The 25552-nt window shown below is 38.3% G+C and overlaps 1 protein-coding gene across 8 annotated transcripts in view; it reads right to left on the reverse strand.

The window, feature by feature from the left end:
- CROT (carnitine O-octanoyltransferase) overlaps nt 1-25552 on the reverse strand; it is a 92952-nt gene that overhangs the window by 33156 nt on the left and 34244 nt on the right. For 5 of the 8 annotated variants that reach the window (XM_027102709.1, XM_027102711.1, XM_027102707.1 and 2 more), the window contains 7 exons: nt 22099-22182; nt 21583-21690; nt 21232-21362; nt 13638-13761; nt 12060-12138; nt 11877-11970; nt 11636-11755 (listed from right to left, as the gene is read on the reverse strand). In XM_027102709.1, coding sequence (XP_026958510.1) covers nt 11636-11755; nt 11877-11970; nt 12060-12138; nt 13638-13761; nt 21232-21362; nt 21583-21690; nt 22099-22182 — 740 coding nt within the window. Of the gene's footprint in view, nt 1-10772; nt 10823-11635; nt 11756-11876; nt 11971-12059; nt 12139-13637; nt 13762-21231; nt 21363-21582; nt 21691-22098; nt 22183-23497; nt 23559-25552 lie in introns of those variants that run through there. The other 3 variants (XM_027102708.1, XM_027102710.1, XR_003432034.1) reach the window with 3 other exon arrangements.

Below are 25552 nucleotides of genomic sequence, written 5' to 3' on the forward strand. Positions count from 1 at the left end.
TTTATAATGTCTAAAGCTGGCAATGATGTGATGAAATACGGAAAGATAAAATACTATCATTATTTGTAATGAGAAAAACTGGAAATAGTATGGAAGTGGTTAAAGTATGAAATCCATAAGACTAGACATTCCTCAACCATTAAAATACCTCAAAGGATATTTAATGGCATTGGGAAATGCTTGAAGTAATATTAAGTGAGAGTGCAATTCACAAAAAGGACACTAAAATATTTACAATATGATCTAAATTTGTAATAATTACACACACACAATCTATGTATATTATAGATTAGAAAGATAATGGTCTTATGTCTTATAATGGAAATGTTAACTTTGTTCCTATATTTTTCCATATTTTACAAATTTTTTTACATTGAGCATGCACTACATTTAAAATAAAATGTTGTACTCCCTCTTGCAAGAGCACTGGAATCACAACTAACTGCTGAACAATCATCGACAGGAAGACACTGAAACTCACCAAAAAATATACCCCACATCCAAAGACACAGGAGAAGCCACAGTGAGAAGGTAGTAGAGGTGCAATCACAATAAAATCAAATCCCAGAACCACTAGGTGGGTGACTCACAAACTGGAGAACAATAATACCAAAGAGGTCCACCCACTGGAGTGAAGGTTCTGAGTCCCATGTCAGGCTTCCCAATCTGGGGGTCCGGCAACGGGAGGAGGAATTCCCAGAGAATCAGACTCGAAGGCTAGCGGCATTTGATTGCAGGACTTGGACAGGACTGGGGGAAACAGAGGCTCCACTCTTGGAAGGCACACACAAAGTAGTGTGCGCGTCGGGACCCAGGGGAAGGAGCAGTGACCCCATAGGAGACTGAACCAGACCTGCCTGCTAGTGCTGGAGGGTCTCCTGAAGAGGCAGGGGTGGCTGTGGCTCAAAGTTCTGGGAAGTACTCCTTGGTGTGAGCCCTCCCAGAGTCCACCATTAGCCCCACCAAACAGCCCGGTAGGCTCTAGGGCTGGGTTGCCTCAGGCCAAACAACTAACAGGGAGAGAACTGAGCCCCACCCAACAGCAGACAAACAGATTAAAGTTTTACTGACCTCTCCCCACCAGAGCAACACCCAGCTCTACACACCACCAGTCCCTCCCATCAGGAAGCTTGCACAAGCCTCTTAGATAGCTGCATCCACCAGAGGGCAGACAGCAGAAGCAAGAAGAACTACAATCCTGCAGCCTGTGGAATGAAAACCACATTCACAGAAAGACAGACAAAATGAAAAGGCAGAGGACTATGTACCAGATGAAGGAATAAGATAAACCCCCAGAAAAACAGCTAAATGAAGTGGAGATAGGCAACCTTCCAGAAAAGAATTCAGAATAATGACAGTGAAGTTGATCCAGGCCCTCAGAAAAACAATGGAGGCAAAGATCGAGAAGATGCAAGAAATGTTTAACAAAGACCTAGAAGAATAAAAGAACAAACAAACAGAGATGAACAATACAATAACTGAAATGAAAAATGAAAAATGAAAAATACACTAGAAGGAATCAACAGCAGAATAACTGAGGCAGAAGAATGGATAAGTGACCTGGAATACAGAATGGTGGAATTCACTGCCGCGGAACAGAATAAAGAAAAAAGAATGAAAAGAAATGAAGACAGCCTAGGAGAACTCTGGGACAACATTAAACACAACCATTCACATTACAGGGGTCCCAGAAGGAGAAGAGAGAGAGGAAGGAGCCGAGAAAATATGTGAAGAGATTATAATCAAAAACTTCCCCAACATGGGAAAGGAAATAGCCACCCAAGTCCAGGACACAGAGAGTCCCAGGCATGATAAATCCAAGGAGAAACATGCCAAGACACATAGGAATCAAATTGGCAAAAATTAAAGACAAAGAAAAATTATTAAAAGCAACAAGGAAAAAACGACAACATACAAGGGAACTTCCATAAGGTTAACAGTTGATTTCTCAGCAGAAGCTCGACAAGCCAGAAGGGAGTGGCACCATATATTTAAAGTGATGAAAGGGAAGAACCTACAACCAAGATTACTCTACCCAGCAAGGATCTCATTCAGAATCGATGAAGAAATCAAAAGCTTTACAGACAAGCAAAAGCTAAGAGAATTCAGCACCACCAAACCAGCTCTACAACAAATGCTAAAGGAACTTCTCTAAGTGGGAAACAAAAGAGAAGAAAAGAACCTACAAAAACAAATCAAAAACAATTAAGAAAACAGTATTAGGAACACACATATCAATAATTATCTTAAATGTGAATGGATTAAATGCTCCAACCAAAAGACACAGGCTCACTGAATGGATGCAAAAACAAGACCCATATATATGCTGTCTACAAGAGACCCACTTCAGACCTAGGGACACACACAGACTGAAAGTGAGGGGATGGATAAAGAGACTCCATGCAAATGGAAATGAAAAGAAAGCTGGAGTAGCAATACTCATATCAGATAAAATAGACTTTAAAATAAAGAATGCTGCAAGACACAAGGAAGGACACTACATAAGGATCAAGGGATCAATCCAAGAGGAAAATATAACAACTATAAATATATATGCACCTAACATAGGAGCACCTCAGTACATAAGGCAAATGCTAACAGCTATAAAAGAGGAAATCGACAGTAACACAATAGTGGAGGACTTCAACACCTCACTAACACCAATGGATACATCATCCAGACAGAAAATTAAAAAGGAAACACAAGCTTTAAATGACACAATAGACCAGTTAGATTTCATTGATATTTATAGGACATTCCATCCAAAAACAGCAGATTACACTTTCTTCTCGAGTGCACACAGAACATTCTCCAGGATAGATCACATCTTGGGTCACAAATCAAGCCTCGGTAAATTTAAGAAAATTGAAATCATATCAAGCATCTTTTCTGACCACAACGCAATGAGATTAGAAATCAATTACAGGGAAAAACTGTAAAAAACACAAACACGTGGAGGCTAAACAATACATTACTAAATAACCAAGAGATCACTGAAGACATCAAAGAGGAAATCAAATAATACCTAGAGATAAATGACAATGAAAACACGATGTCCCAAAACCTATGGGATGCAGCAAAAGCAGTTCTAAGAGGGAAGTTTATAGCAATACAATCCTACCTCAAGAAACAAGAAAGGTCTCAAATAAACAATCTAACCTTACTCCTAAAGGAACTAGAGACAGAAGAACAGACAAAACCCAAAGTTGATAGAAGGAAAGAAATCATAAAGATCAGAGCAGAAATAAATGAAATAGAAACAAAGAAAACAATAGCAAAGATGAATAAAACTAAAAGCTGGTTCTTTGAGAAGGTAAACAAAATTGACAAACCTTTAGCCAGACTCATCAAGGAAAAGAGGGAGATGACTCAAATCAATAATATTAGAAATGAAAAAAGGAGAAGTTACAATGGACACCGCAGAAATATAAAGCATCCTAAGAGACTACTACAAGCAACTCTATGCCAATAAAATGGACAACCTGGAAGAAATGGACAAATTTTTAGAAAAGTATAACCTTACAAGACTGACCAGGAAGAAACAGAAAATATGAACAGACCTATCACAAGTAATGAAATTGAAACTGTGATTAAGAATCCTCCAACGAACAGAAGTCCAGGACCAGATGATTTTACAGGTGAAATCTACCAAGCATTTAGAGAAGAGCTAACACCCATCCTTCTCAAACTCTTCCAAAAAACTGCAGAGGAAGGAACACTCCCAAACTCATTCTACGAGGCCACCGTCACCCTGATACCAAAACTAGACAAAGATACTACAAAAAAAGAAAATTACTGACCAATATGACTGATGAATATAGATGCAAAAATTCTCCACAAAATACTAGCAAAAATTCTCTACAAAATACTAGCAAACACACTCCAACAACACATTAAAAGGACCATACACCATGATCAAGTGGGATTTATCCCAGGGACACAAGAATTCTTCAACATACACAAATCAATGTGATACACCATATTAACAAGTTGAAGAAGAAAAACCATATGATCATCTCAATAGATGCAGAAAAAGCTTTTGACAAAATCCACACCCATTTATGATAAAAACTCTCTAGAATGTGGGCAGAGAGGGAACCTACCTAAAAATAATAAAGGCCATGTACGACAAACCCACAGCAAACATCATTCTCAATGGTGAAAAACTGAAAGCATTTCCTCTAAGGTCAGGAACAAGACAAGGATGTCCACTCTTGCCACTATTATTCAATAGAGTTTTGGAAGTCCTAGCCACGGCAATCAGAGAAGAAAAAGAAATAAAACGAATCCAAACTGGAAAAGAAGAAGTAAAACTATCACTGTTTGCAGATGATATATACTGTACATAGATAATCCTAAAGATGCCACCAGAAAACTACTAGAGCTAATCAATGCATTTGGTAAAGTTGCAGGATACACAATTAATGCACAGAAATGTCTTGCATTCCTATACACTAACAATGAAAGATCAGAAAGAGAAATTAAGGAAAGAATCCCATTCACCATTGCAGCAAAAGCATAAAATACCAAGGAATAAACCTACCTGAGGAGGTAAAAGACCTGTATGCAGAAAACTATAAGACAGTAATGAAAGAAGTCAAAGACGACACAAACAGATGGAGAGACAGATACCATGTTTTTGGACTGGAAGAATCAATATTGTGAAAATGACTATACTACCCAAAGCAATCTACAGATTCAATGCAATCCCTATCAAATTATCAATGTCATTTTGTACAGAACTAGAACAAAAAATCTTAAAATTTGTATGAAGACACAAAAGAGCTCAAATAGCCAAAGCAATTTTAAGGGAAAAAAATGGAGCTGGAGGAATCAGACCTCCTGACTGAAGACTATACTACAAAGCTACCATAATCAAGACAATATGGTTCTGGCACAAAAACAGAAATACAGATCAATGGAACAGGATAGAAAGCCCAGAGATAAACCCGCGCACCTATGGTCAACTAATCTATGAGAAAGGAAGCAAGGATATACAATGGAGAAAAGACAGTCTTTTCAATAAGTGGTGCTGGGAAAACTGGACAGTTCATGTAAAAGGATGAAATTAGAACACTACCTAACACCATATACAAAAATAAACTGAAAATGGATTAAAGACCTAAATGTAAGACCGGACACTACAAAACTCTTAGAGGAAAACATAGGAAGAATACTCTTTGACATAAAGAGTCTTTTTTGACCCACCTCCCAGGGTAATGGAAATAAAAACAAAAATAAACAAATGGGACCTAATGAAACTTAAAAGCTTTTGCACAGCAAAGGAAACTAGAAACAAGATGAAAAGTCAACCCTCAGAATGGGAGAAAGTATTTGCAAATGAATCAACAGATAAAGGATTTTCTCCAAAATATATAAACAGCCCATGCAGCTCAATATCAAAAAAAAAAAAAAAACCCAATCCAAAAATGGGCAGAAGACCTTAGTAGACATTTCTCCAAAGAAGACATACAGATGGCCAAGAGGCACATGAAAAGCTGCTAAACATCACTAATTATTAGAGAAATGCAAATCAAAACTACAGTGAGGTATCACCTCACATCGGTTAGAATGGGCATCATCAGAAAATCTACGAACAACCAATGGTGGCAAGGGTGTGGAGAATGCAACAGTGCATTCCCACCAAATGCATTGTTGGTGGGAATGTAAACTGATACAGCAGCCACTATGGAGAACAGTATGGAGGCTCCTTAAAAAACTAAAAATAGAATTACCATATGATCCAGCATTCCCACTACTGGGCATATAATTCAGAAAAGACACATGCACCCCAATGTTCACTGCAGCACTATTTACAGTAGCCAGGTCATGGAAGCAACCTAAATGCCCATCAACAGGAATGGATAAAGATGTGGTACATATATACAATGGACTATTACTCAGCCATAGAAAGGAATGAAATTGCATTTGTTGAGACGTGGATGGACCTAGAGACTGTCATACAGAGTAAGTCAGAAAGGGAAAGACAAATATCGTATATTAACGCTTATGTGGAATCTAGAAAAATGGTACAGATGAACCAGTTTGCAAGGCCGAAACAGACACACAGATGTAGAGAACAAACATATGGACACCAAGGGGGGAAAGTGCGGGGGTGAGGGATGGTGGGATGAATTGGGAGATAGGGATTGACACATATACACTAATATGCATAAAATAACTAATAAAAACCTACTGTATAAAAAAATAAAATTCCAAAAATAAATTATTGCCCAAATATCCACATGCTGGGTGTTCATTAATTCCTCTAACAAATAATTTCACTTCACAATAAACATGGCATTGTAGTTCTAAAAATAAAATAAAATAAAATGCTATTTCAAAAGTAAACCAATATTCTTTAGGTCACACATTTTCAAGCTTAATAGTGAATGAAAAAATTCCTTTCAGAGAATTTCCATGTATTGTTATTTCATTTAAAAACTATTTTGGGTGTATACATAGTAATGACTCATAAATGTACACTTCGAGATCTGACCTCTTTTCTGAACTCCAAACATATATCCAACTGCCTACTGGCATATTCTCTTGTATATAAATTATAATAAATTCCTGTATTAGCAGAAATCTTGAAGTCACCATGTAGAAAACAAAATTGTTGATTCTACCCTAACATGGCCATTTCCCCTCTAATTTTCTCCATCCCAGTAAATGCCACCATCGGAATCAGCAATCCATCAGTAAATCTTACTGGTTCTACCTCCAAAATACCTCTCAAACACCTCTACTGCTCTCCACCCTCAGTATCAACTGCCTCGTTCAATGTATCATCCATGCTTCCTGATTTCCTTCATCTCATTTTTTTTTCCTTCATCTCATTCTTGCTCATAGTACTGTCCACCTAATTTATATTGCACGTAACAGCCAAGGATCCTTTTCACATGTAAATAAAATGTACCTTTCATGCTTAAAATTGGTAAAATACTTTCTATTATTTTTAGGAGAAAATCCAGACTCCTTAGCATGTTACAAGGCCCTACATCAACTGACCACCGCAACCAAATCAGTATCTCCAGGAGTGCTGTTTTTAAAGTTCTCCAGGTGATTCTCATGTGCACTCAGGGCTGAGAACACTGCCCTCCCTACCAGATTTAGCTCTTGTCTACCGCTCTTCAATCTCTTCTTCTACCACCCTCCCACTCAATTGTTAATGTAGAGCCATAGTGCCTCTGTCCCTTAAAATTCCAAGCTCTTCCCTACCCTCAGACCTGTATGCTTATGTTAAACAACAAAGTCATTGTGAAACATTTACTGAGTGCAACATATTTATGAGGTATTGTTACAGAGCTGGGGATACAAAAACAAAGACCATGTTTGTGGGATTGTATTCTAGGAAGGAAAGATAGGTAACATGCAAATAAGTACATACACACATACACACACACACACACACACACACACACACACACACACACACGGTGGTTAAAATGCAGCAGGTGTGTGTGGGGAAGGGGGAAAAATGCTATTTTAGATGGTCAGGGAAGGCCTCTCAGATGACAGCAAATACCTATCTGAAATAAGGGAGTCATCCTTGCACGTATTTCAAGGAAGAGACTACTAAGCTGAGGAAATCATGACCGTGAAGGCCTTGAGGAGGGCGCTTGCCTGGCATGTTCAAGGTACAAGGGAATCAGTGGCAGCCTTGTAGGAGACAGGGTCAGAGAGGTAGATGAGACCTAGATCATGTAGGGTCTCTCAGGAGGACCTTGGGTCTTGCGTGAGTGAAAGAAAAAGCCCTCGGAGGGTTCTGAGTAGGAGAACAATACGAGTTGAGTTCCATTTGGCCATCAGGGCTGCTGTGTAGAGAATGGTCTGTAGGGAAGGACAGGTGGCGGCAAGAAGACCGCAGAGAACCTGTTGCAGTGACCTAAGTGGGAGAAGACGGTGGCTCAGCCAGGGTGGCAGAGTTGGAGAGAGCAAGCAGGGATCAGATTCTGGAGAGCTGTTTTCCTGGTTATTCGTATGACGGATTCCTTCACATCCTTAACATCTCAGTTTCATCATCCCTCCCTCAGACACCTTCCCTGACCACATACTATATAAAGCAGTGCTCTGACTCTACCAGTTTGTCTCTATTACCACAACAATTTGATTATTTGCTCTACAACCGTTGTCACTATTTACAGTTATCCTGCTTATTTGTTTGCTCTTGTTCCTGTTTCCCAAATAGAAAATACTATCTTTAAGAGAGGGGTTTTGTCTGTCTTGTGTCCTTAGCACCTAAAACAATCCTTGGCACATTTTAAGTTCTTATTCGAATGGAAACTGTCCCAGGATCATTCAAAATACATTTTTCAAAAAGTCAAAGAGCTGGATCATATCTGGCTTAAACTCTTATCACCGCATGCAATGTAACATCCACGACTTGTCAGAGAATATGTTAGAATCCTTTAGTTATTCTCTGTATATGATGATGATTTTGGACCTGGTAAAGGATAAACATGGCTAATAAGATCCATCATTCAACCTTCAATTTGTAGATTAATGTACAGAAACTGAATACTCTGGGAATACATCATCTAAGACTTGGATGCCAACAAATACAAGCACCCCTGGTATGCACAAATCACGCTTGACACGGAGACAGATGATAAAATTTTGAAAAAATAACACTGAATGTAAACTCTTTAAAAAAGGAAAAATAGAAAAACAGTACCTTAGAAACTGAACTATGTCACACATTTTTTTTTTTAAAGAAGACAGAAGTTATTAGAGGGAACGGTCGCTGCCAGAACAGTGGGCTGACTTCCTATTCCGAACACGTGCTATTAGTCAGTTTTTACAGCCAGAGAACAAAGGAATGGTCCAAGGTGAAAATTTCATTTACTGATTGGTCGAGGCATATATACCTTCCTTCTATAGAGTGGGAGTGGGACAGGGCAGATGCCTTTCCTTATTTGGGACAGGTCCCATCGCCCAGGTGGGCTCAGGAATTTCATAACCATCGCAACATGGTGGGGAGGGTGATTAAGAGTCCAGTAGGGGGTGTGACGCTGAAACGTTTTCAGGCAGGGTCGTCCTTTGTCCTTGAAACACCCTTGTCCTTGGAGCACCACAGCACGGAGTCTTGCTCACTGGACCACGAGGGAAGTCCCAGAAGGCTGATATTTAGAGAGGAAATTCCGGTGGAACATAGATGTTTAAAGGGAACTGCTGTGATGTTTGCCACGTGGTATGCAATGTCACTCTTCTTCCACATCTCCTCCAAAAAATATTCAGTAAAACTTTATCGCTCCATCATGTACAGCAGACTGGAACTGGTCTCCTAGCATTGCATTTAAACACTGAATGCAGCCTCAGAGTGGACCAAGGGTGAGAGCTCTGGTTACCGTGGGGGGCCTTGCCACATCTGGCCACATCCGATTTTTTTTTTTTTAAACATCTTTATTGGAGTATAATTGCTTTACAATGGTGTGTTAGTTTCTGCTTTATAACAAAGTGAATCCGTTATACATATACATATGTCCCCATATTTCTTCCCTTTTGCGTCTCCCTCCCTCCCACCCTCCCTATCCCACCCCTCTAGGTGGTCACAAAGCACTGAGCTGATCTCCCTGTGCTATGTGGCTGCTTCCCACTAGCTATCTATTTTACGTTTGGTAGTATATATATGTCCATGCCACTCTCTCACTTTGTCACAGCTTACCCTTCCCCCTCCCTGTATCCTCAAGTCCATCCTCTAGTAGGTCTGTGTCTTTATTCCCGTCTTGCCCCTAGGTTCTTCATGACAATTTTTTTTTTGATTCCATATATATGTGTTAGCATATGGTATTTGTTTTTCTCTTTCTGACTGACTTTCCTCTGTATGACAGATTCTAGTTCCATCCACCTCACTACAAATAACTCAATTTCGTTTCTTTTTATGGCTGAGTCACATTCCATTGTATATATGTGCCACATCTTCTTTATCCATTCATCTGTCAATGGACACTTAGGTTGCTTCCATGTCCTGACTATTGTAAATAGAGCTGCAATGAACACTTTGGTACATGACTCTTTTTGAATTATGGTTTTCTCAGGGTGTATGCACAGTAGTGGGATTGCTGGGTCATATGGCAGTTCGATTTTTAGCCTTTTAAGGAACTTCCATACTGTTCTCCATAGTGGCTGTATCAATTTACATTCCCACCAACAGTGCAAGAGGGTTCTGTTTTCTCCACACCCTCTCCAGCATTATTGTTTGTAGATTTTTTGATGATGGCCATTCTAACCAGTGTGAGGTGATACCTCATTGTAGTTTTGATTTGCATTTCTCTAATGATTAGTGATGTTGAGCATCCTTTCATGTGTTTGTTGGCAGTCTGTATATCTTCTTTGGAGAAATGTCTATTTAGGTCTTCTGCCCATTTTTGGATTGGCTTGTTTGTTTTTTTGTTATTGAGCTGCATGAGCTGCTTGTAAATTTTGGAGATTAATCCTTTGTCAGCTGCTTCATTGGCAAATATTTTCTCCCATTCTGAGGGTTGTCTTTTCGTCTTGTTTATCATTTCCTTTGCTGTGTAAAAGCTTTTAAGTTTCATTAGGTCCCATTTGTTTATTTTTGTTTTTATTTCCATTTCTCTAGGAGGTGGGTCAAAAAGGATCTTGCTGTGATTTATGTCATAGAGTGTTCTGCCTGTGTTTTCCTCTAAGAGTTTGATAGTGTCTGGCCTTACATTTAGGTCTTTAATCCATTTTGAGTTTATTTTTGTGTATGGTGTTAGCGAGTGTTCTAATTTCATTCTTTTATATGTAGATGTCCAGTTTTCCCAGCACCGCTTATTGAAGAGGCTGTCTTTTCTCCGTTGTATATTTTTGCCTCCTTTATCAAAGATAAGGTGTCACACATATTATTATTCCCATTTTTCACATTCCACCTGAAATGCCTCTAAGCCTGCTCTCTTCTTATTCATACAGTGCTATATGTAGCCCCATTATCTAAATTCCCAAGCTCTGACAGATCCCTGTGAAGAGACGGCCACACTCTGTGAAAGGGGACTTTCCAAGCCTTTCTGTCAATTCGCTATTACCTTGTTCTCCACCTCTCTTTACCCTACCAGGTTTTAGTATTTTCTTTCTCATTCTTTCCACAAATTTAAGTCAAACCCCATACAACCAAAATGAAATGCAACTGAATTGGTAAAACATCCTTTTCTGAACACAAATTAATTGACCTTGTCTCTTGTCTTGGTCTCATTAGTATTGTCTATGACCACACTAACCACCACATATTTACAGACCATCAAATTTTATCTGAACTTGTCATCAAATACCTTGGGTAGAACAAATATGGTAATATGTGTACTGATTTTGGAGGATGATGATGTGATCACTGAGTCAACCTGAAACAGTGCTCTGCATAAAACACCTAAAGGACTAATTTGCCAAATGTCTCAAAAGCAGGAAAGAGAAACAAATACGCATTAAACGCCTAAGTCGTAAAAAATAATTGCCCATGACAGATGACAACACCATCAGAATCATAGTGTAGGAAAGACAAAAACAACAAAAGTGAGCACAGTTAAGAATAATAAAGATGTAAAAAAAATAAAATAAATAAAATACTATTCTAAAAAAATTTATAGATGCAAATAAAATATACTAAAATAAAAAATAATAAAAAAAGCAGCCTCACCTGTCATCTCTGATATGATAGAAAAATCCATAGCCATTGTGTACCATGGGAACCACCACTCCCTGGACTCTTAAATAACCAATCAGACTTGTTGAGAGAACAAAGTTTCCACCTCCTCCACTGTATGGCACAAAGAAAGGATATTTTACTAGGCTTACAGAAGCTTACATTGTTTCTGAAAAGCTTTTAACATTCAGGAAGAAAGAAACTGATGAGGTTACAAAACACTACATTATATTACCTTCTGGAGAAAAGTGGGTCTGTAAAGAGTTCTGGAACAGGGAGACATTCCTCTTTTGCTATGAGTGAGAGACCTAACAGATGACGGTCAAATCCTGCAATAAAACCCCAAACCTGAAGTTAGAAAAATGTCTTCAGCACAAGAGAATTTTCTTTTAAGTCAGAAAAAAACCAGTATACGTACCTTTTCCAGTTGAACAATCTTTCATCATTTTATTATGTTTTGCAAAAGCTTCTAACATCCTGTGCTGCTGCTCAAAAAGCTGTGTTAAAAATCAAGAGATACTTCAATAACAAACTGTACAGAAACCAAACAAAAAACCTGAGCTCAAAGTAATTAGAATTAGGCAGGACTTCCCTTGGGGCACAGTGGTTAAGAATCCGCCCGTCAGTGCAGGGGATACGGGTTCAAGCCCTGGTCCGGGAAGATCCCACATGCTGTGGAGCAACTAAGCCCATGCGCCACAACTACTGAGCCTGCGCTCTAGAGCCCGCGAGCCACAACTACTGAGCCTGCATGCCACAACTACTGAAGCCCGCACGCCTAGAGCCCGTGCTCTGCAACAAGAGAAGCCACCGCAATGAGAAGCCCACGCACCGCAACAAAGAGTAGCCCCCGCTCGCTGCAACTAGAGAAAGCCCGCACGCAGCAACGAAGATCCAACGCAGCCAAAAAATGCATTTGTTCATTAATTTTTTTTAAAAGTAATTAGAATTTGGGTAATTTTGGAGAGAAAAAAGATTCTGAGAAAGACCTTGAGATGTATAACTTTTCTGTCTTTTTGCTCACTTCTTCCACTGCCTTTATTTTTTAAATTTTTATTTTATATTGGAGTATAGTTGATTAAGATGTTGTGTTAGTTTCAGGTGTACAGCAAAGTGATATAGTTATACATATACATTTATCCATTCTTTTTCAGATTTTTTTTCCCATTTAGGTTATGATAGAATATTGAGCTGAGTTCCCTGTGCTATACAGTAGGTCCTTGTTGGTCATCTATTTTAAATATAGCAGTGTGTATACGTCAATCCCAAACTTCCAATCTATCCATCCCCCCTACCCTTACCCCCTTCCTCTGCCTTTTCTTTCCTATATGCCCTGCAACTTGATTATTTCTTTCCCAGAACAAGAAAACAGAAACTTGTGGGCAGCACAGAAGTGATATCAAGTGTAAAGACAGAAGCAATTACAATTTCAAAACTGAAGCATAGTTGTACAAAAATGATAATGAAGCAGCTCTATGAAATTAAAATAGGTTAACATATACATAACTATGTCAATCAAAACTAAAGAAACAAATGCAATACCAAAATAGTGGGAAGCAACTACCCTTTTGTGCAAATGCTTCAAGTATAAAACAAAACATATAAAGCTGTACTGGTTCTAATACACACACAAAAAATCTGATTTCAAAAATGTTCAACCACATCAAGAAAAGCTTCCTATTAAAGGCACTTTGGGAGAGTCTACATTTTATGGGTGTTATCCAAAGGTAGATCAACAGTAGTGAAATACTCAAGGCGCTGAAGTTACTTTGCCTAGAAAATGACACAAATGGGCTTCTTATCAGGTCTTCCCTGTTTCTTATTCTTTCCAAGTATATACACTTCACTGGCAAATGAAGAAATGTTTGTAAGTTTCTGGAGAAAAAGGGCTGAAAATATTTTACTGATCCAGGGATTTGAAGAAGTTAGTTATTTAAGAGCCAAGTTTCCTTTAGAACAGACAAATCCTGTTAATTTTTTCTTTTCAAATACTCACACTGGTAGAAGGATCCTGCATGGATTGGCACCATCTGACTGCTTCCACTGTACATGATCGCACAGTCTCTGTACGGCCATGATAAAAGTATCTTGTCATAGCTGTTTCATAGCAGCAACCAGGGCTACAAGAAAAAATGAAAATAAGAGAATGTATCATGAGAAAGAAAATGCTCTAATGTTATATTACAAAGAGAGTTCACCTAATAAAGCTGGCTTTGGTCAGAGACTAAGTTCTACAATACAGACTACGACAGATTTTCAATAACAAAGAGGCTGTTTTCAACATCAAAGAGCAAAATGTACTGCGGCCTGGTATAACAGGAAATGTTTCAAAGGCTTGGCTGCTGTCAGGTTGTGAACATTGGCATCTGTGGCAGGTGGCCTCTGAGATGCCCCCAGTGATCCCTGCCTCCTGCAGATGCCCTGGTATAACCCCTCACGCTGCGTGCGGGATGGATTTAGTGTCTTCCTTCTAATGAAAGGAATGTGACAAAAGTAATGAGATGTCACTTCTGAAAGCAGGTTACAAAGAGAGCTCTCTCATCTCCTTACTCTGAGGAAAGCCTGCTGCCATGCTGGGAGTTGCCCTGTAGAGAGGCCCAGGTGGCAAGAAACAGAGAGGCCTCTGGACAACAGCTTGGGAGGAAATGAACCTTACTAATAACCATGTGAGTGAGACTGTACGCAGATCCTCTTTAAGGGGTGCCTTCAGATGAAGACACGGTCCTGGCTGACACCCTGACTACAACCTGACAAGAGGCCTGAAGCCAGAGGCACCCCGCTAAGCTGTGCCTGGACTCCTGACAGACAGAAAATGTGAGATGATAAATGTTTGTTGTTCTAAGCTACTAAGATACGGGGTAATAGAGTCCTTGGCCTTTAGTTTCCTCGTACAGAACATGAATGACTCTAGAATTAAGTAAAAGCATTATTTAAGAAGTTCCCTAGAATGATGACTGTGTCCCTGGGGTGGAGAATGATACAACAATTTTTGGTACAAAGCTCTCTTACTTTCCTTGTGATAGGAATTTAGAGTTAAAGCAATAAAACGGAAGAGTAAAAGGTCTGAACGTGGGCATTAAGAGGGCTCAAACAGTTGGGTTTTTTTTTTTTTGGCCGTGACACGCAGCTTGTGGGATCTTAGTTCCCTGACCAGGGATTGAACCCAGGGTCCACGGCAGTGAAAGCACCGTGTCTTAACCACTGGACCACCAAGGAATTCCTGCAGTTATTGAGTCTCCTCTGTTCAGTGTTTCTATAAGACTGTCTCCCTGAGCTGAAATAGTATCCTTTCAAAATGTGAAGGAGAAAGTGTAAATAAAAATTTAAACCACCACTAAAATAGCATTCTTTAAAAAACAAAGATAAAAGCAGTAAGAATGAATGACAAAATATCACTACTCTGCAACCTGTAATGAAATAATAGATCTTGGTAATGATCATCAATGGCCACTAAAACCATTAGGTAAAAAAATCAGGGAGGAAACTTTATAATGGATGTTGGCTAACAACTGAACTCACCCTCCATCTGAACAGGATGCGATAGGAAACAAATAATACTATTTGACTTACTGTTATAAAAAAATAATAAAAATAATCGATTACTAGTCTCAAGTTGCCAAATCTAACTACCAGTTTATTGGAAACATGGGAGATAGAACAACAATGTTTAACAGTTTTTTTACTTAAAGGGTAAATACATAAAACAGTGATATAAATTTACGTTAACGGACACACAATGTAAAAAGATGTAATCTGTGATAAAATAGCAGTACAGAGGTGGATAAAAGCACAGTGTTTGTATACTATTAAAAGTAAGCTGGTATTATTCAAACTAAGTTGTTATAAATTTAAGATGTTAAATGTAATTTCCAAGGTAGTCATAAAGAAAATGGCTTAAAAAATACAAAGAAAGAATAGGGAAATCAAAATGGTACACTCCAAAAAAAAAAATCAAAATCACTACTACCAAAAAAAAAAGTAATGGAGGAATTGAAGAACAAAAACATGTAAGAATACACAGCTAAATGGCAGAATTCTCCCTCCTTATCAGTAACTCTCCAATCAAAGGCAGAGACTGGCAAGATGAACAAAAAACATCATCTATATACTGTCCACAAGAGATTCTGTTTAGAAACCAAGACAGTAAGAGGTTAAAAGTAAAATGATGAAAAAAGATAGTAACCAAAAGAGAGTTTGAGTGGCTATACATTTTTTTTTCCATTAGGAGTGGCTGTATATATATCAGACAAAATATATTTTAAGTAAAAAGGATGAATGAGACAAACAGGACATTATTTACTGATAAAAGGTTTAATTCATCAATATATAACAACTATAAAAATATATGCACCAAACAACAGAGCTATAAGATATATGAAACGAACACTGACAGAATTGAAGAGAGAACTAGACAGCTCTACAACAATAGTTGCAGACTTCAATCCCCAACTTTCAATAATGGATAAAACACGTAGAAAGATCTAATAAGGAAAGAGAAGACTTGACCAACACTATAAATAACTACACCTAAAAGACATATATAGAATATGCCACTAAGGAACAGCAGAATACAAATTCTTCTCAAGTGCACATGGAACATTCTCCAGGATACACCATATATTAGACCACAGAATAAGTCTCAATAAATTTATAAAGATTGGAATCATACAGAGTATCTTCTTCAATGGCAATGGGATGAAGCTAAAAAGCAATAAAAAGAAAAACTGAAAAATTCACAAATATGTAGAAATAAAACAACAAATTCTTAACCAATTGTTCAGGGAGAAATCAGAAGGTAAATTAGAAAACACCTTGTGATGAATGAAAAGTAGAACATACCACAATTTATGGAATGAAGCAAAAGCACTGTTCAGAGGCAAATTTATGGCTCTAAATACTTACACTAAAGAAGATCTCAAATCAGTAAACTAACTGCACACTTTAAAGAATTAAAAAAAAAGAAAAGCAAACTAGCCCCAAAGTCAGCAAAAAAGGAAATTAATTAAGATTACAGTAGAGATAAACAAAATACAGAAATGAAAAATAAAGTTAACTAAACCAACAGTTGGTTCTTTGCAAAGATCAACAAAATGGACAAGCTTTTACCTACACTAAGGAAAAAAAGGGAGAAGACTCCAATTACTACAATCAACTATGAGAAAAAGGGCATTACTACTGACTTTACAGAAATAAAAAGGATTGTAAGAGAATATTATGAACTGTATACAATAAACTGGATAGCCTAGATGAAATGGACATATTCTGAGAAACACACAAACTACCAAATCTAACTCAAGAAAAAATAGAAATCTGACTAGATGTATAACAACTAACAAGATGAATGAGCAATCAAAAACCCCAACAAAGGTAAGTCCTGGACCAGATGGCTTCACTGATGAAGTCTAATACTTAAAGAATTAACACCAATCCTTCTCAAACTCTTCCAAAAACACTGGCAAGGAGGGACCATTTCCTTACTCATAATATGAGGCCAGCATTACCCTGATACCAAAACCAGGCAAAGACACTGCAAGAAAAGACACGGTAAGAAAAGACACTATAGACCAATATCCATTATGAATATAGATGCAAAAATCCCCAACAAATTACTAGCAAACTGAATTCAGCAGCAGATTAAAAGGATGATACACCATGACCAAGTGGGATTCATCCCAGGAATGCAAGGATGGTTCAACATATGAAAATCAACATAATATACTACATTAATAGAATGAAGAAAAAGACCTATATGATCATCGCAATTGATACAGAAAAAGCCTTTGACAAAATCCAACCTATCTCTAATTCACAGATGTGTGGACTTATACATAAAACGCTAGAGTCCACAAAAAACTGTTAGAGCTAATAAATGAATTCAGCGGTTTCAGGATATAAAGTCAACATGCAAAAATCAGTTGCATTTCCATACACTAGCAATAAATAATCTGAAAAGAAAATCAAGAAAACAATTTACAACAGCATCAAAAAGAAATAAATACTTAGGATTAAGCTTAACCAAGGAGGCAAAAAGACCTGTACACCAAAAACTACAAAACACTGAAAGAAACTTAAAAAGACATAAATAAATGCAAAGGGACCCCATGTTCATGGATTAGAAGACTTAATATTGTTAAGATGACAATACTACTAAAAGAGATCTACAGATGCAACGCAATCTCTATCAAAATCCCAACGACATTTTTACAAAAATGGGAAAACCCATCCTAAAATTCATATGGAATTTCAAGGAACCCAGAGTCGCCAGAACAATCTTCTTTTCAAGAACGAAGGTCGGGCTTCCCTGGTGGCGCAGTGGTTGAGAGTCCGCCTGCCGATGCAGGGGATGTGGGTTCGTGTCCCAGTCCGGGAAGATCCCACATGCCGCGGAGAGGCTGGGCCTGTGAGCCACGACCGCTGAGCCTGCGTGTCCAGAGCCTGTGCTCCGCAACGGAAGAGGCCACAGCAGTGAGAGGCCCGCGTACCGCAAAAACAACAACAACAACAACAAAACAAAAAACGAAGGACTTCCCTGGTGGTCCAGTGGTAGAGAATCCGCCTTCCAATGCATGGGACACAGGTTCAATCCCTGGTCAGGGAACTAAAATCCCACATGCCTTGGGGCAACTAAGCCCGTGTGCCACAACTACTGAGTTCGTGTGCCTCAACTAGAGAGCCTGCATGCTGCAAACTACAGAGCCTGAGCACCCTGGAGCCTGCGCGCCACAACTAGAGAAGAGAAAACCCACACGCCGCAACTAGAGAGAAGCCCACGCGCCACAACGAAGAGCCCACGCACCTCAAAGCAAAGATCCTGCATGCATCAATGAAGGTCCCACATGCCGCAACTAAGATCCGACACAGCCAAAAATAATAAATAAAATAAATAAATCTTAAAAAAAAAGAACAAAGGTGAAGTACTCATTAGTTCCAGATTTCAAAACTTACTGCAAAGCTACAATAATCAAAACAGTGTCGTATGAACACAAGAAGAGACACACTGAACAACACACTGACCCAGAAACAAACCCTCATATCTATGGTCAATTGATTTTGGACAAGAGTGTCAAGACCACTCAATAGGGAAAGGACAGTCTCTTCACAAATAATGCTAAGAAAACTGGATATCCATATGCAAAAGAGTGAATTTTGATCCGTACCGTACCCCCTACACAAAACTTAACTCAAAATGGATCAAAGACCTAAAGTAAAAGCTAAAACTATAAAACTCTTAGAAGAAAACATATGGGGAAAGTTTTGTAATACTGGATTTGGCAATGATTTCTTGGATATGACACCAAAAGCACAGGCAACAAATGAAATAAACAGATAAATTGAACTTCAAAATTTAAAACTTTGTGCATCAAAGCATACTATCAAGAGAATGAAAAGACAACCTGCGGAATGAGAGAAAATATTTGCAAAACACCCATCTGATAAGGGTTTCATATCTATAATACATAAAGAACCCTTAAAATTCAACAACAAAATGACAACCAAATTACCAAATGCACAAAGGATTTAAATAGACATTTTGCCAAAGAAGATGTACAAATGGCCAATAAACACACAAAGATATTCAACCTCATTAGTCATTAAGGAAATGCAAATAAAAACCACAATGAGATACCACTTCACAAGTACTCTGGATGGCTTCTTTTGTTTTTTAAACAGAAAAGTAAGTGTTGGCAAGGATGTAGAACAATTATACATTACTTTGTATATTGCTGGTGGGAATGTAAAAATGGTATCCACTGTGGAAAACAGTTGGGCAGTTCCACAAAAAGTTAAACATAGAATTACCACACAGCCCAGCACTTCCACTCCTAGTTATTGACTCAAAAGAATTGAAAACAGGGATTCAAACCAATACATGTATGTGAATGCTCACAGCAGTGTTATTCACAATAGCCAAAAGGCAGAAACAACCCAAGCATTTGTTAACAGATGAATGGATAAACAAAATGTGGTATATTCATACAATGGAATATTATTCAGCCAAAGAAGAACCAACATTGAAAATACTATCCTAAGTGAAATAAGCCAGATACAAAAGGACAAATAATGTATAATTCCACTTAGAGGAAATATCCATAACAGGCGAATTCATATAGACAGAAAGTGGATTAGAGATTTCCAGGGGTTGGGATAGGAGAACAGGAAATTATTGCTTCATGAGTACAGAGTTTCTGTTTGGGGTGGTTAAAAAAAAGTTTGGAAATAGATAGTGGTGATGGTTGCATAACATAGTCGATGTAATTAATGCCACTGGATCATATACTTAAAAATAGTTAAAATGGCAAGTTTTATTTTATTTATATTTTACCACAATAAAAGAAGATAACTGACTGTTGAAGGCAAAAATAGTAGTGCATCATTAGGTTGTTAACATATGTACAAGTATAATGTATGACAACAATAGCACAAAGAATGAGATAAGCATAATAGAAGCATTGTTTTCAGGTTCTTTCATTATACTTTAAGTGGAAAATATCTGAAGGTAGATTGCAAGTTTAAAGATGTATTTTGGGCTTCCCTGGTGGCACAGTGGTTGAGAGTCCACCTGCCGATGCAGGGGACACGGGTTCGTGCCCCAGTCTGGGAAGATCCCACATGCCGCGGAGCAGCTGGGCCCCTGAGCCATGGCCACTGAGCCTGCGTGTCTGGAGCCTGTGCTCCGCAACAGGAGAGGCCACAACAGTGAGAGGCCTGCATACCGCAAAAAAAAGATGTATCTTGTAAAACCCTACCAATAGAAAAAAAAAACAGTGTAGCTGATAATGGAGATAAAAGGAACAATTAAAAAAAACTAGGAATTCAAGAGAAGATAAAAAAAGAAACACAAAACAGATGGGATAAAGAGAAACAGCAGGACTGTAGACTTAAACCCAACCTTATTGATAATTATATTAAATGTAAATGATCTAAACACCCCATTTAAAGATACATATTCTCAGGTAAAATTTTAAAAAGGAAGATCAAGGAGCTTCCACTTCTGCTTAGGATGTAGAAAGTCATAACATACCATCTCTTCTATCCTAAAAATGAGTAAAGACTGTCTAATCTATAAAACCATACTTTTTCATGAACCCACTTGAAAACAGGCTGCAAGAAAACCAAGCGATCTGAATTCCAAAGAATGACAAATATCTCTCAGAAGAGAGCAGGCACTTCAAAAATATCATGGTAATGAAAAACAAGGAAAGACTGTTAAAGTGTCACAGATGGAAACTCTAATAACACTGTTGATGAAAGTGCAAACTAGGGCACAGTGCCAACTGGGAAAAACTTAACAGGGAGGGGCTTCCCTGGTGGCACAGTGGTTGAGAGTCCGCCTGCCGATGCAGGGGACATGGGTTCATGCCCCAGTCTGGGAAGATCCCACATACCGCGGAGCAGCTAGGCCCGTGAGCCATGGCCGCTGAGCCTGCGCATCCGGAGCCTGTGCTCCGCAACGGGAGAGGCCACAACAGTGAGAGGCCTGCGTACAGCAAAAAAAAAAAACAAAACACTGGGGAGTTATGACAGAATAGCTATAGTAAAGATAGCCTTGGACTTCAAGACTCTGAAAGTGGAAAATGAATGGTCCTCACCGTCCATGAAGTCTATAATAGGCCAGCTGAAGTGCCAGCTGAACAAAGGTATCAGGGTGAAGCTGCTTCTTCTTGGTTAGCTTTTTGCCAAAAGACGTAAAGGCATAGACCAAAAGCTGCAGATCAGATGCCTAACAAAAAGAATTAAATACGAACAGTGAAAAAACACCTAAAGAGAATACCCCAAAGATAACCAAAATATCATTTGCATTAAAATAATCATCAGACATACATAAAGGTATCAAAGTTGTAATTTTTAAATGTTTTATGCCATCATACTTGGATGATAGCCAAATAGTCACATATAGTAGTTATAAGATAAAGTATCAAAGAGAAAAGTGAAAAATCTACCTGCTTCAAATATTGGGCTTTCGCTTCGGTGATGTCATTTAATACTTTTTCATCCACAGTGAAAACAAGCTCCTCTGGAAGTGGTATATCCCGTACTTTATCTGAACCCTGAAAATAGGGAAAACTTAAAAATATTATATCTATAAAAATATGAGGAGGGCTTCCCTGGTGGCGCAGCGGTTAAGAATCCACCTTCCAATGCAGGGGACACGGGTTCGAGCCCTGGTCTGGGAAGATCCCACATGCCACGGAGCAACTAAGCCCAGGTGCCACAACTACTCAGCCTGTGCTCTAGAACCTGCGAGCCACAACTACTGAAGGCTGTGTGCCTAGAGCCCGTGCTCTGCAACAAGCCACCGCAATGAGAAGCCCACGCACCGCAACGAAGAGTAGCCCCCACTCACCGCAACTAGAGAAAGCCCGTGCACAGCAACGAAGACCCAACGCAGCCAAAAATAAATAAATTTATAAAAAAAAATTATGAGGAGAAAGGGATAAATATTTGTTCTAACATACCGTCCATCTTCCTTCACTCTCAAAAATTTTCTGATCAACATAATAGCTGATGCTTACGATAACCATTGCATCATAAGGAGCATGCTAAAATGAAAATACACAAGACTGTGAATACGTTTTGTAAGTTAAAACTTGACCCATCCTTAAAACACTAAAAATAGAACTACCATATGACCCAGAAATCCCACTACTGGTCATATACCCTGAGAAAACGATAATTCAAAAAGAGTCATGTACCACAATGTTCATTGCAGCTCTATTTACAATAGCCCGGAGATGGAAACAACCTAAGTGTCCACCATCGGATGAATGGATGAAGAAGATGTGGCACATATATACAATGGAATATTACTCAGCCATAAAAAGAAACAAAATTGAGTTATTTGTAGTGAGGTGGATGGACCTAGAGTCTGTCATACAGAGTGAAGTAAGTCAGAAAGAGATAAACAAATACCATATGCTGACACATATATGTGGAATTTAAAAAAAAAAAATTGGTTCTGAAGAACCTAGGGGCAGGGCAGGAATAAAGACACAGATGTAGAAAATGAAACTGAGGACACCGAGAGGGGGAAGGGTAAGCTGGGACGAAGGACGAAGTGAGAGAGTGGCATGGACATATATACGCTACCAGATGTAAAATAGATAGCTAGTGGGAAGCAGCCGCATAGCACAGGGAGATCAGCTCAGTGCTTTGTGACCACCTAGAGGGGTGGGATAGGAAGGGTGGGAGGGAGATGCAAGAGGGAGGAGATATGGGGATATATGTTTATGTATACCTGGTTCAGTCTGTTATAAAGCAGAAACTAACACACCATTGTAAAGCAATTATACTCCAATAAAAATGTTTAAAAATTTTTAAAAATGGAAAAATAAATAAATAAAAATTAGAAAAAATAAAAAATATTAGATGCTTTAAAAAATAAAATAAAAAAATAAAGTATCTCTTTCAATTTTTACTTTATAAAAGTGGAAGACATTGAAGAGTTATGAACAGAGCACTGACATGATTTGTCTTACAATTTAAAAGGATCACTCTGATGGTTGTGTTGAGTTAAAAAGATAGTGTAACAGGAAATGAACGGCATTATGCATTTGGCAAAACCATAAAGTTGTACAATAAATAGTGAAACAATGTAATTCAGTTAACAATAATGTATCAATATTGGCTCATCAAATGTAACAACATATACCAACGCAAGATATAAAACGGGATGCAGGAAAGACAGCAAGTGAGCACTTTGTACTTTCTGCTTAATTTTCCTGTAAATCTGGAACTTGCTCTAAAAAGTAAAGTCTACTAATTAAAAAAACAAAACAAAACTTGACCCAATATTTTATTTTCACCTTCTCTCCACTCTTAACACATAATAAAATGCAGAATTCTCAAATGCCTCACCTTGTAATGATAAAGAGATGGATATTCCACAGTATAGTAAGTAACTGATGTATTTTATTTTCTGAGAAAGAACAAATATTTAAAGTCAGAAGCACTTAATTAGGACTCTTGAGGTAATGGGAAGGGATGTAAACATGAATAATCTAGAGAAAATAATTGCTATTTGTATTGGAAGTCAAAGGAGGTATACGTATGTACATATACAACGCTAAAATGTTCTGGAATTTTAAAAGCACTATGGAAAAGCAGATGGGGGTGGCAGACTAAATCTGAAGGCTAAATGGAGGATGGGTATGAACTTCTTTTGGTAAACACACAGTCCACTAGATAAGTATTTGAAAGCATAATGATTTTGTGTATATATCTATAAGTGTTCAATGTGGCAGAAATAATTCTCAATGTTTAAGGAATGTGGGAAAGATGCGCTGAGTTACAGGGGTGTCATAGTTTTGACAGCTGTTTTTAGAGAAAGGAACTGTGGCTAGTGAATTTTCCCATCATTTATTCTGGAGGATAAACTTCTTGCCTTATCTTCTCCATGTTCCTTTAATGACAATTACATCACATGTGGTTTTTTCCCCTCTGGGTTAAGGCTACCAGTTTACATTACACACAATTACCATTCATGAACTGAAAGTGACACCGCTAGCCTTGGAGAGAAAGAAGGGAGGTTTAAGATATGAATCCAGCACGCTTGGGCCCAGTTTCAGAGGGTGTAATTAGGTGTCTTAAATATCGCCTTAACATTACACAGCTTTGCTGCCCTGTATTACGGCCCCATGGAGCTTAGAAACACGGTATATCGTTAGCACGTAAGCAGCCACCAAAGCACCAGGAAAGGCTTACTAGGGAGGTCAGTACAAGATGCAAGAGCAGTTCATCCCGCCTGCCAGCAACAGCACGTATAACAAGACTCAAAGGTCATGGACAAGACCCTTTTCTAACAGCATCTCACAAATGTGTAGTACTTTGTAGCTTTACAAAGAACTTTCACAGGTATTGCATATATTATTTCATTGAAGACAACAGTATTATACTGGAACCAGTACGAAAGAGCATGACTGAAAGATATAAATCTCTTTGACTTATAATTTTACCCATTCATCTCCTGGCAGAAAGTTAATCATCAATTAAAAAAAAAAAATGTTAGGGCTTCCCTGGTGGCGCAGTGGTTGACAGTCCGCCTGCCGATGCAGGGGACATGGGTTCATGCCCCGGTCTGGGAAGATCCCACATGCCGCAGAGCGGCTGGGCCCGTGAGCCATGGCCGTTGAGCCTGCGTGTCTGGAGCCTGTGCTCCACAACGGGAAAGTTAGGAAATAAAAAAAAAAAATAGAAATAGAAAATAGAATAGAAAAAAATCAAACGCTTTCCTGATGCTTTATTTGTTCACATAAGTTTTATCTTTTTTTTCATTTATATGGAGGCAATACGTGTAATATACTGTTTAATAATGTGGACTTTGGTTCTGAGTCCAAACATTACTACTTACTAGCTACATAAGTAAGTTAAGTTTCTCAAGTAAGTTACTTGAGAAAGTTACTTAATTCTTTAAGTAGACTGCCTCATCTGTTAGAAGGGAAAACAATACCTAGTTGCATACAGCAGCTGTGAAAAATGATTTTAATAATGCTTATAAAGTACTTACTACAGATCCTGGCCCACAGCAATAATTAGTAACTACTGTTATTAACAACTAATGTTCATTACATGCTTCCTATATACTTCTACAAAAGCCTACAACAAAGCCTATATAAGGAAGACAAAATAGTTGACCCCAGGATTTTAAATCCCAACAGGGAAATGCTATTATGTAGTATAATCACAAAAGTATATATTCAAGCACCAATGGAAAAGAGCAGCAATATGAATTTGGATTAAAAACAACTTAACTTTACAGTATATATACTTTACTAATAATGTTTTATATTGGTTAAATAGCATTTTCAGTAATCATCGTAGGTTGCAAGGGGAACCTACATGGAATTTTAAAAGCATACTGTCGGGCTTCCCTGGTGGCGCAGTGGTTGACAGTCTGCCTGCCGATGCAGGGGA

This window comes from Aethalodelphis obliquidens, unplaced genomic scaffold (assembly GCF_003676395.1).
Source record: "Aethalodelphis obliquidens isolate GAN/ISIS:26980383/991018 unplaced genomic scaffold, ASM367639v1 scaffold5, whole genome shotgun sequence".
NCBI classification, from domain to species: domain Eukaryota; kingdom Metazoa; phylum Chordata; class Mammalia; order Artiodactyla; family Delphinidae; genus Aethalodelphis; species Aethalodelphis obliquidens.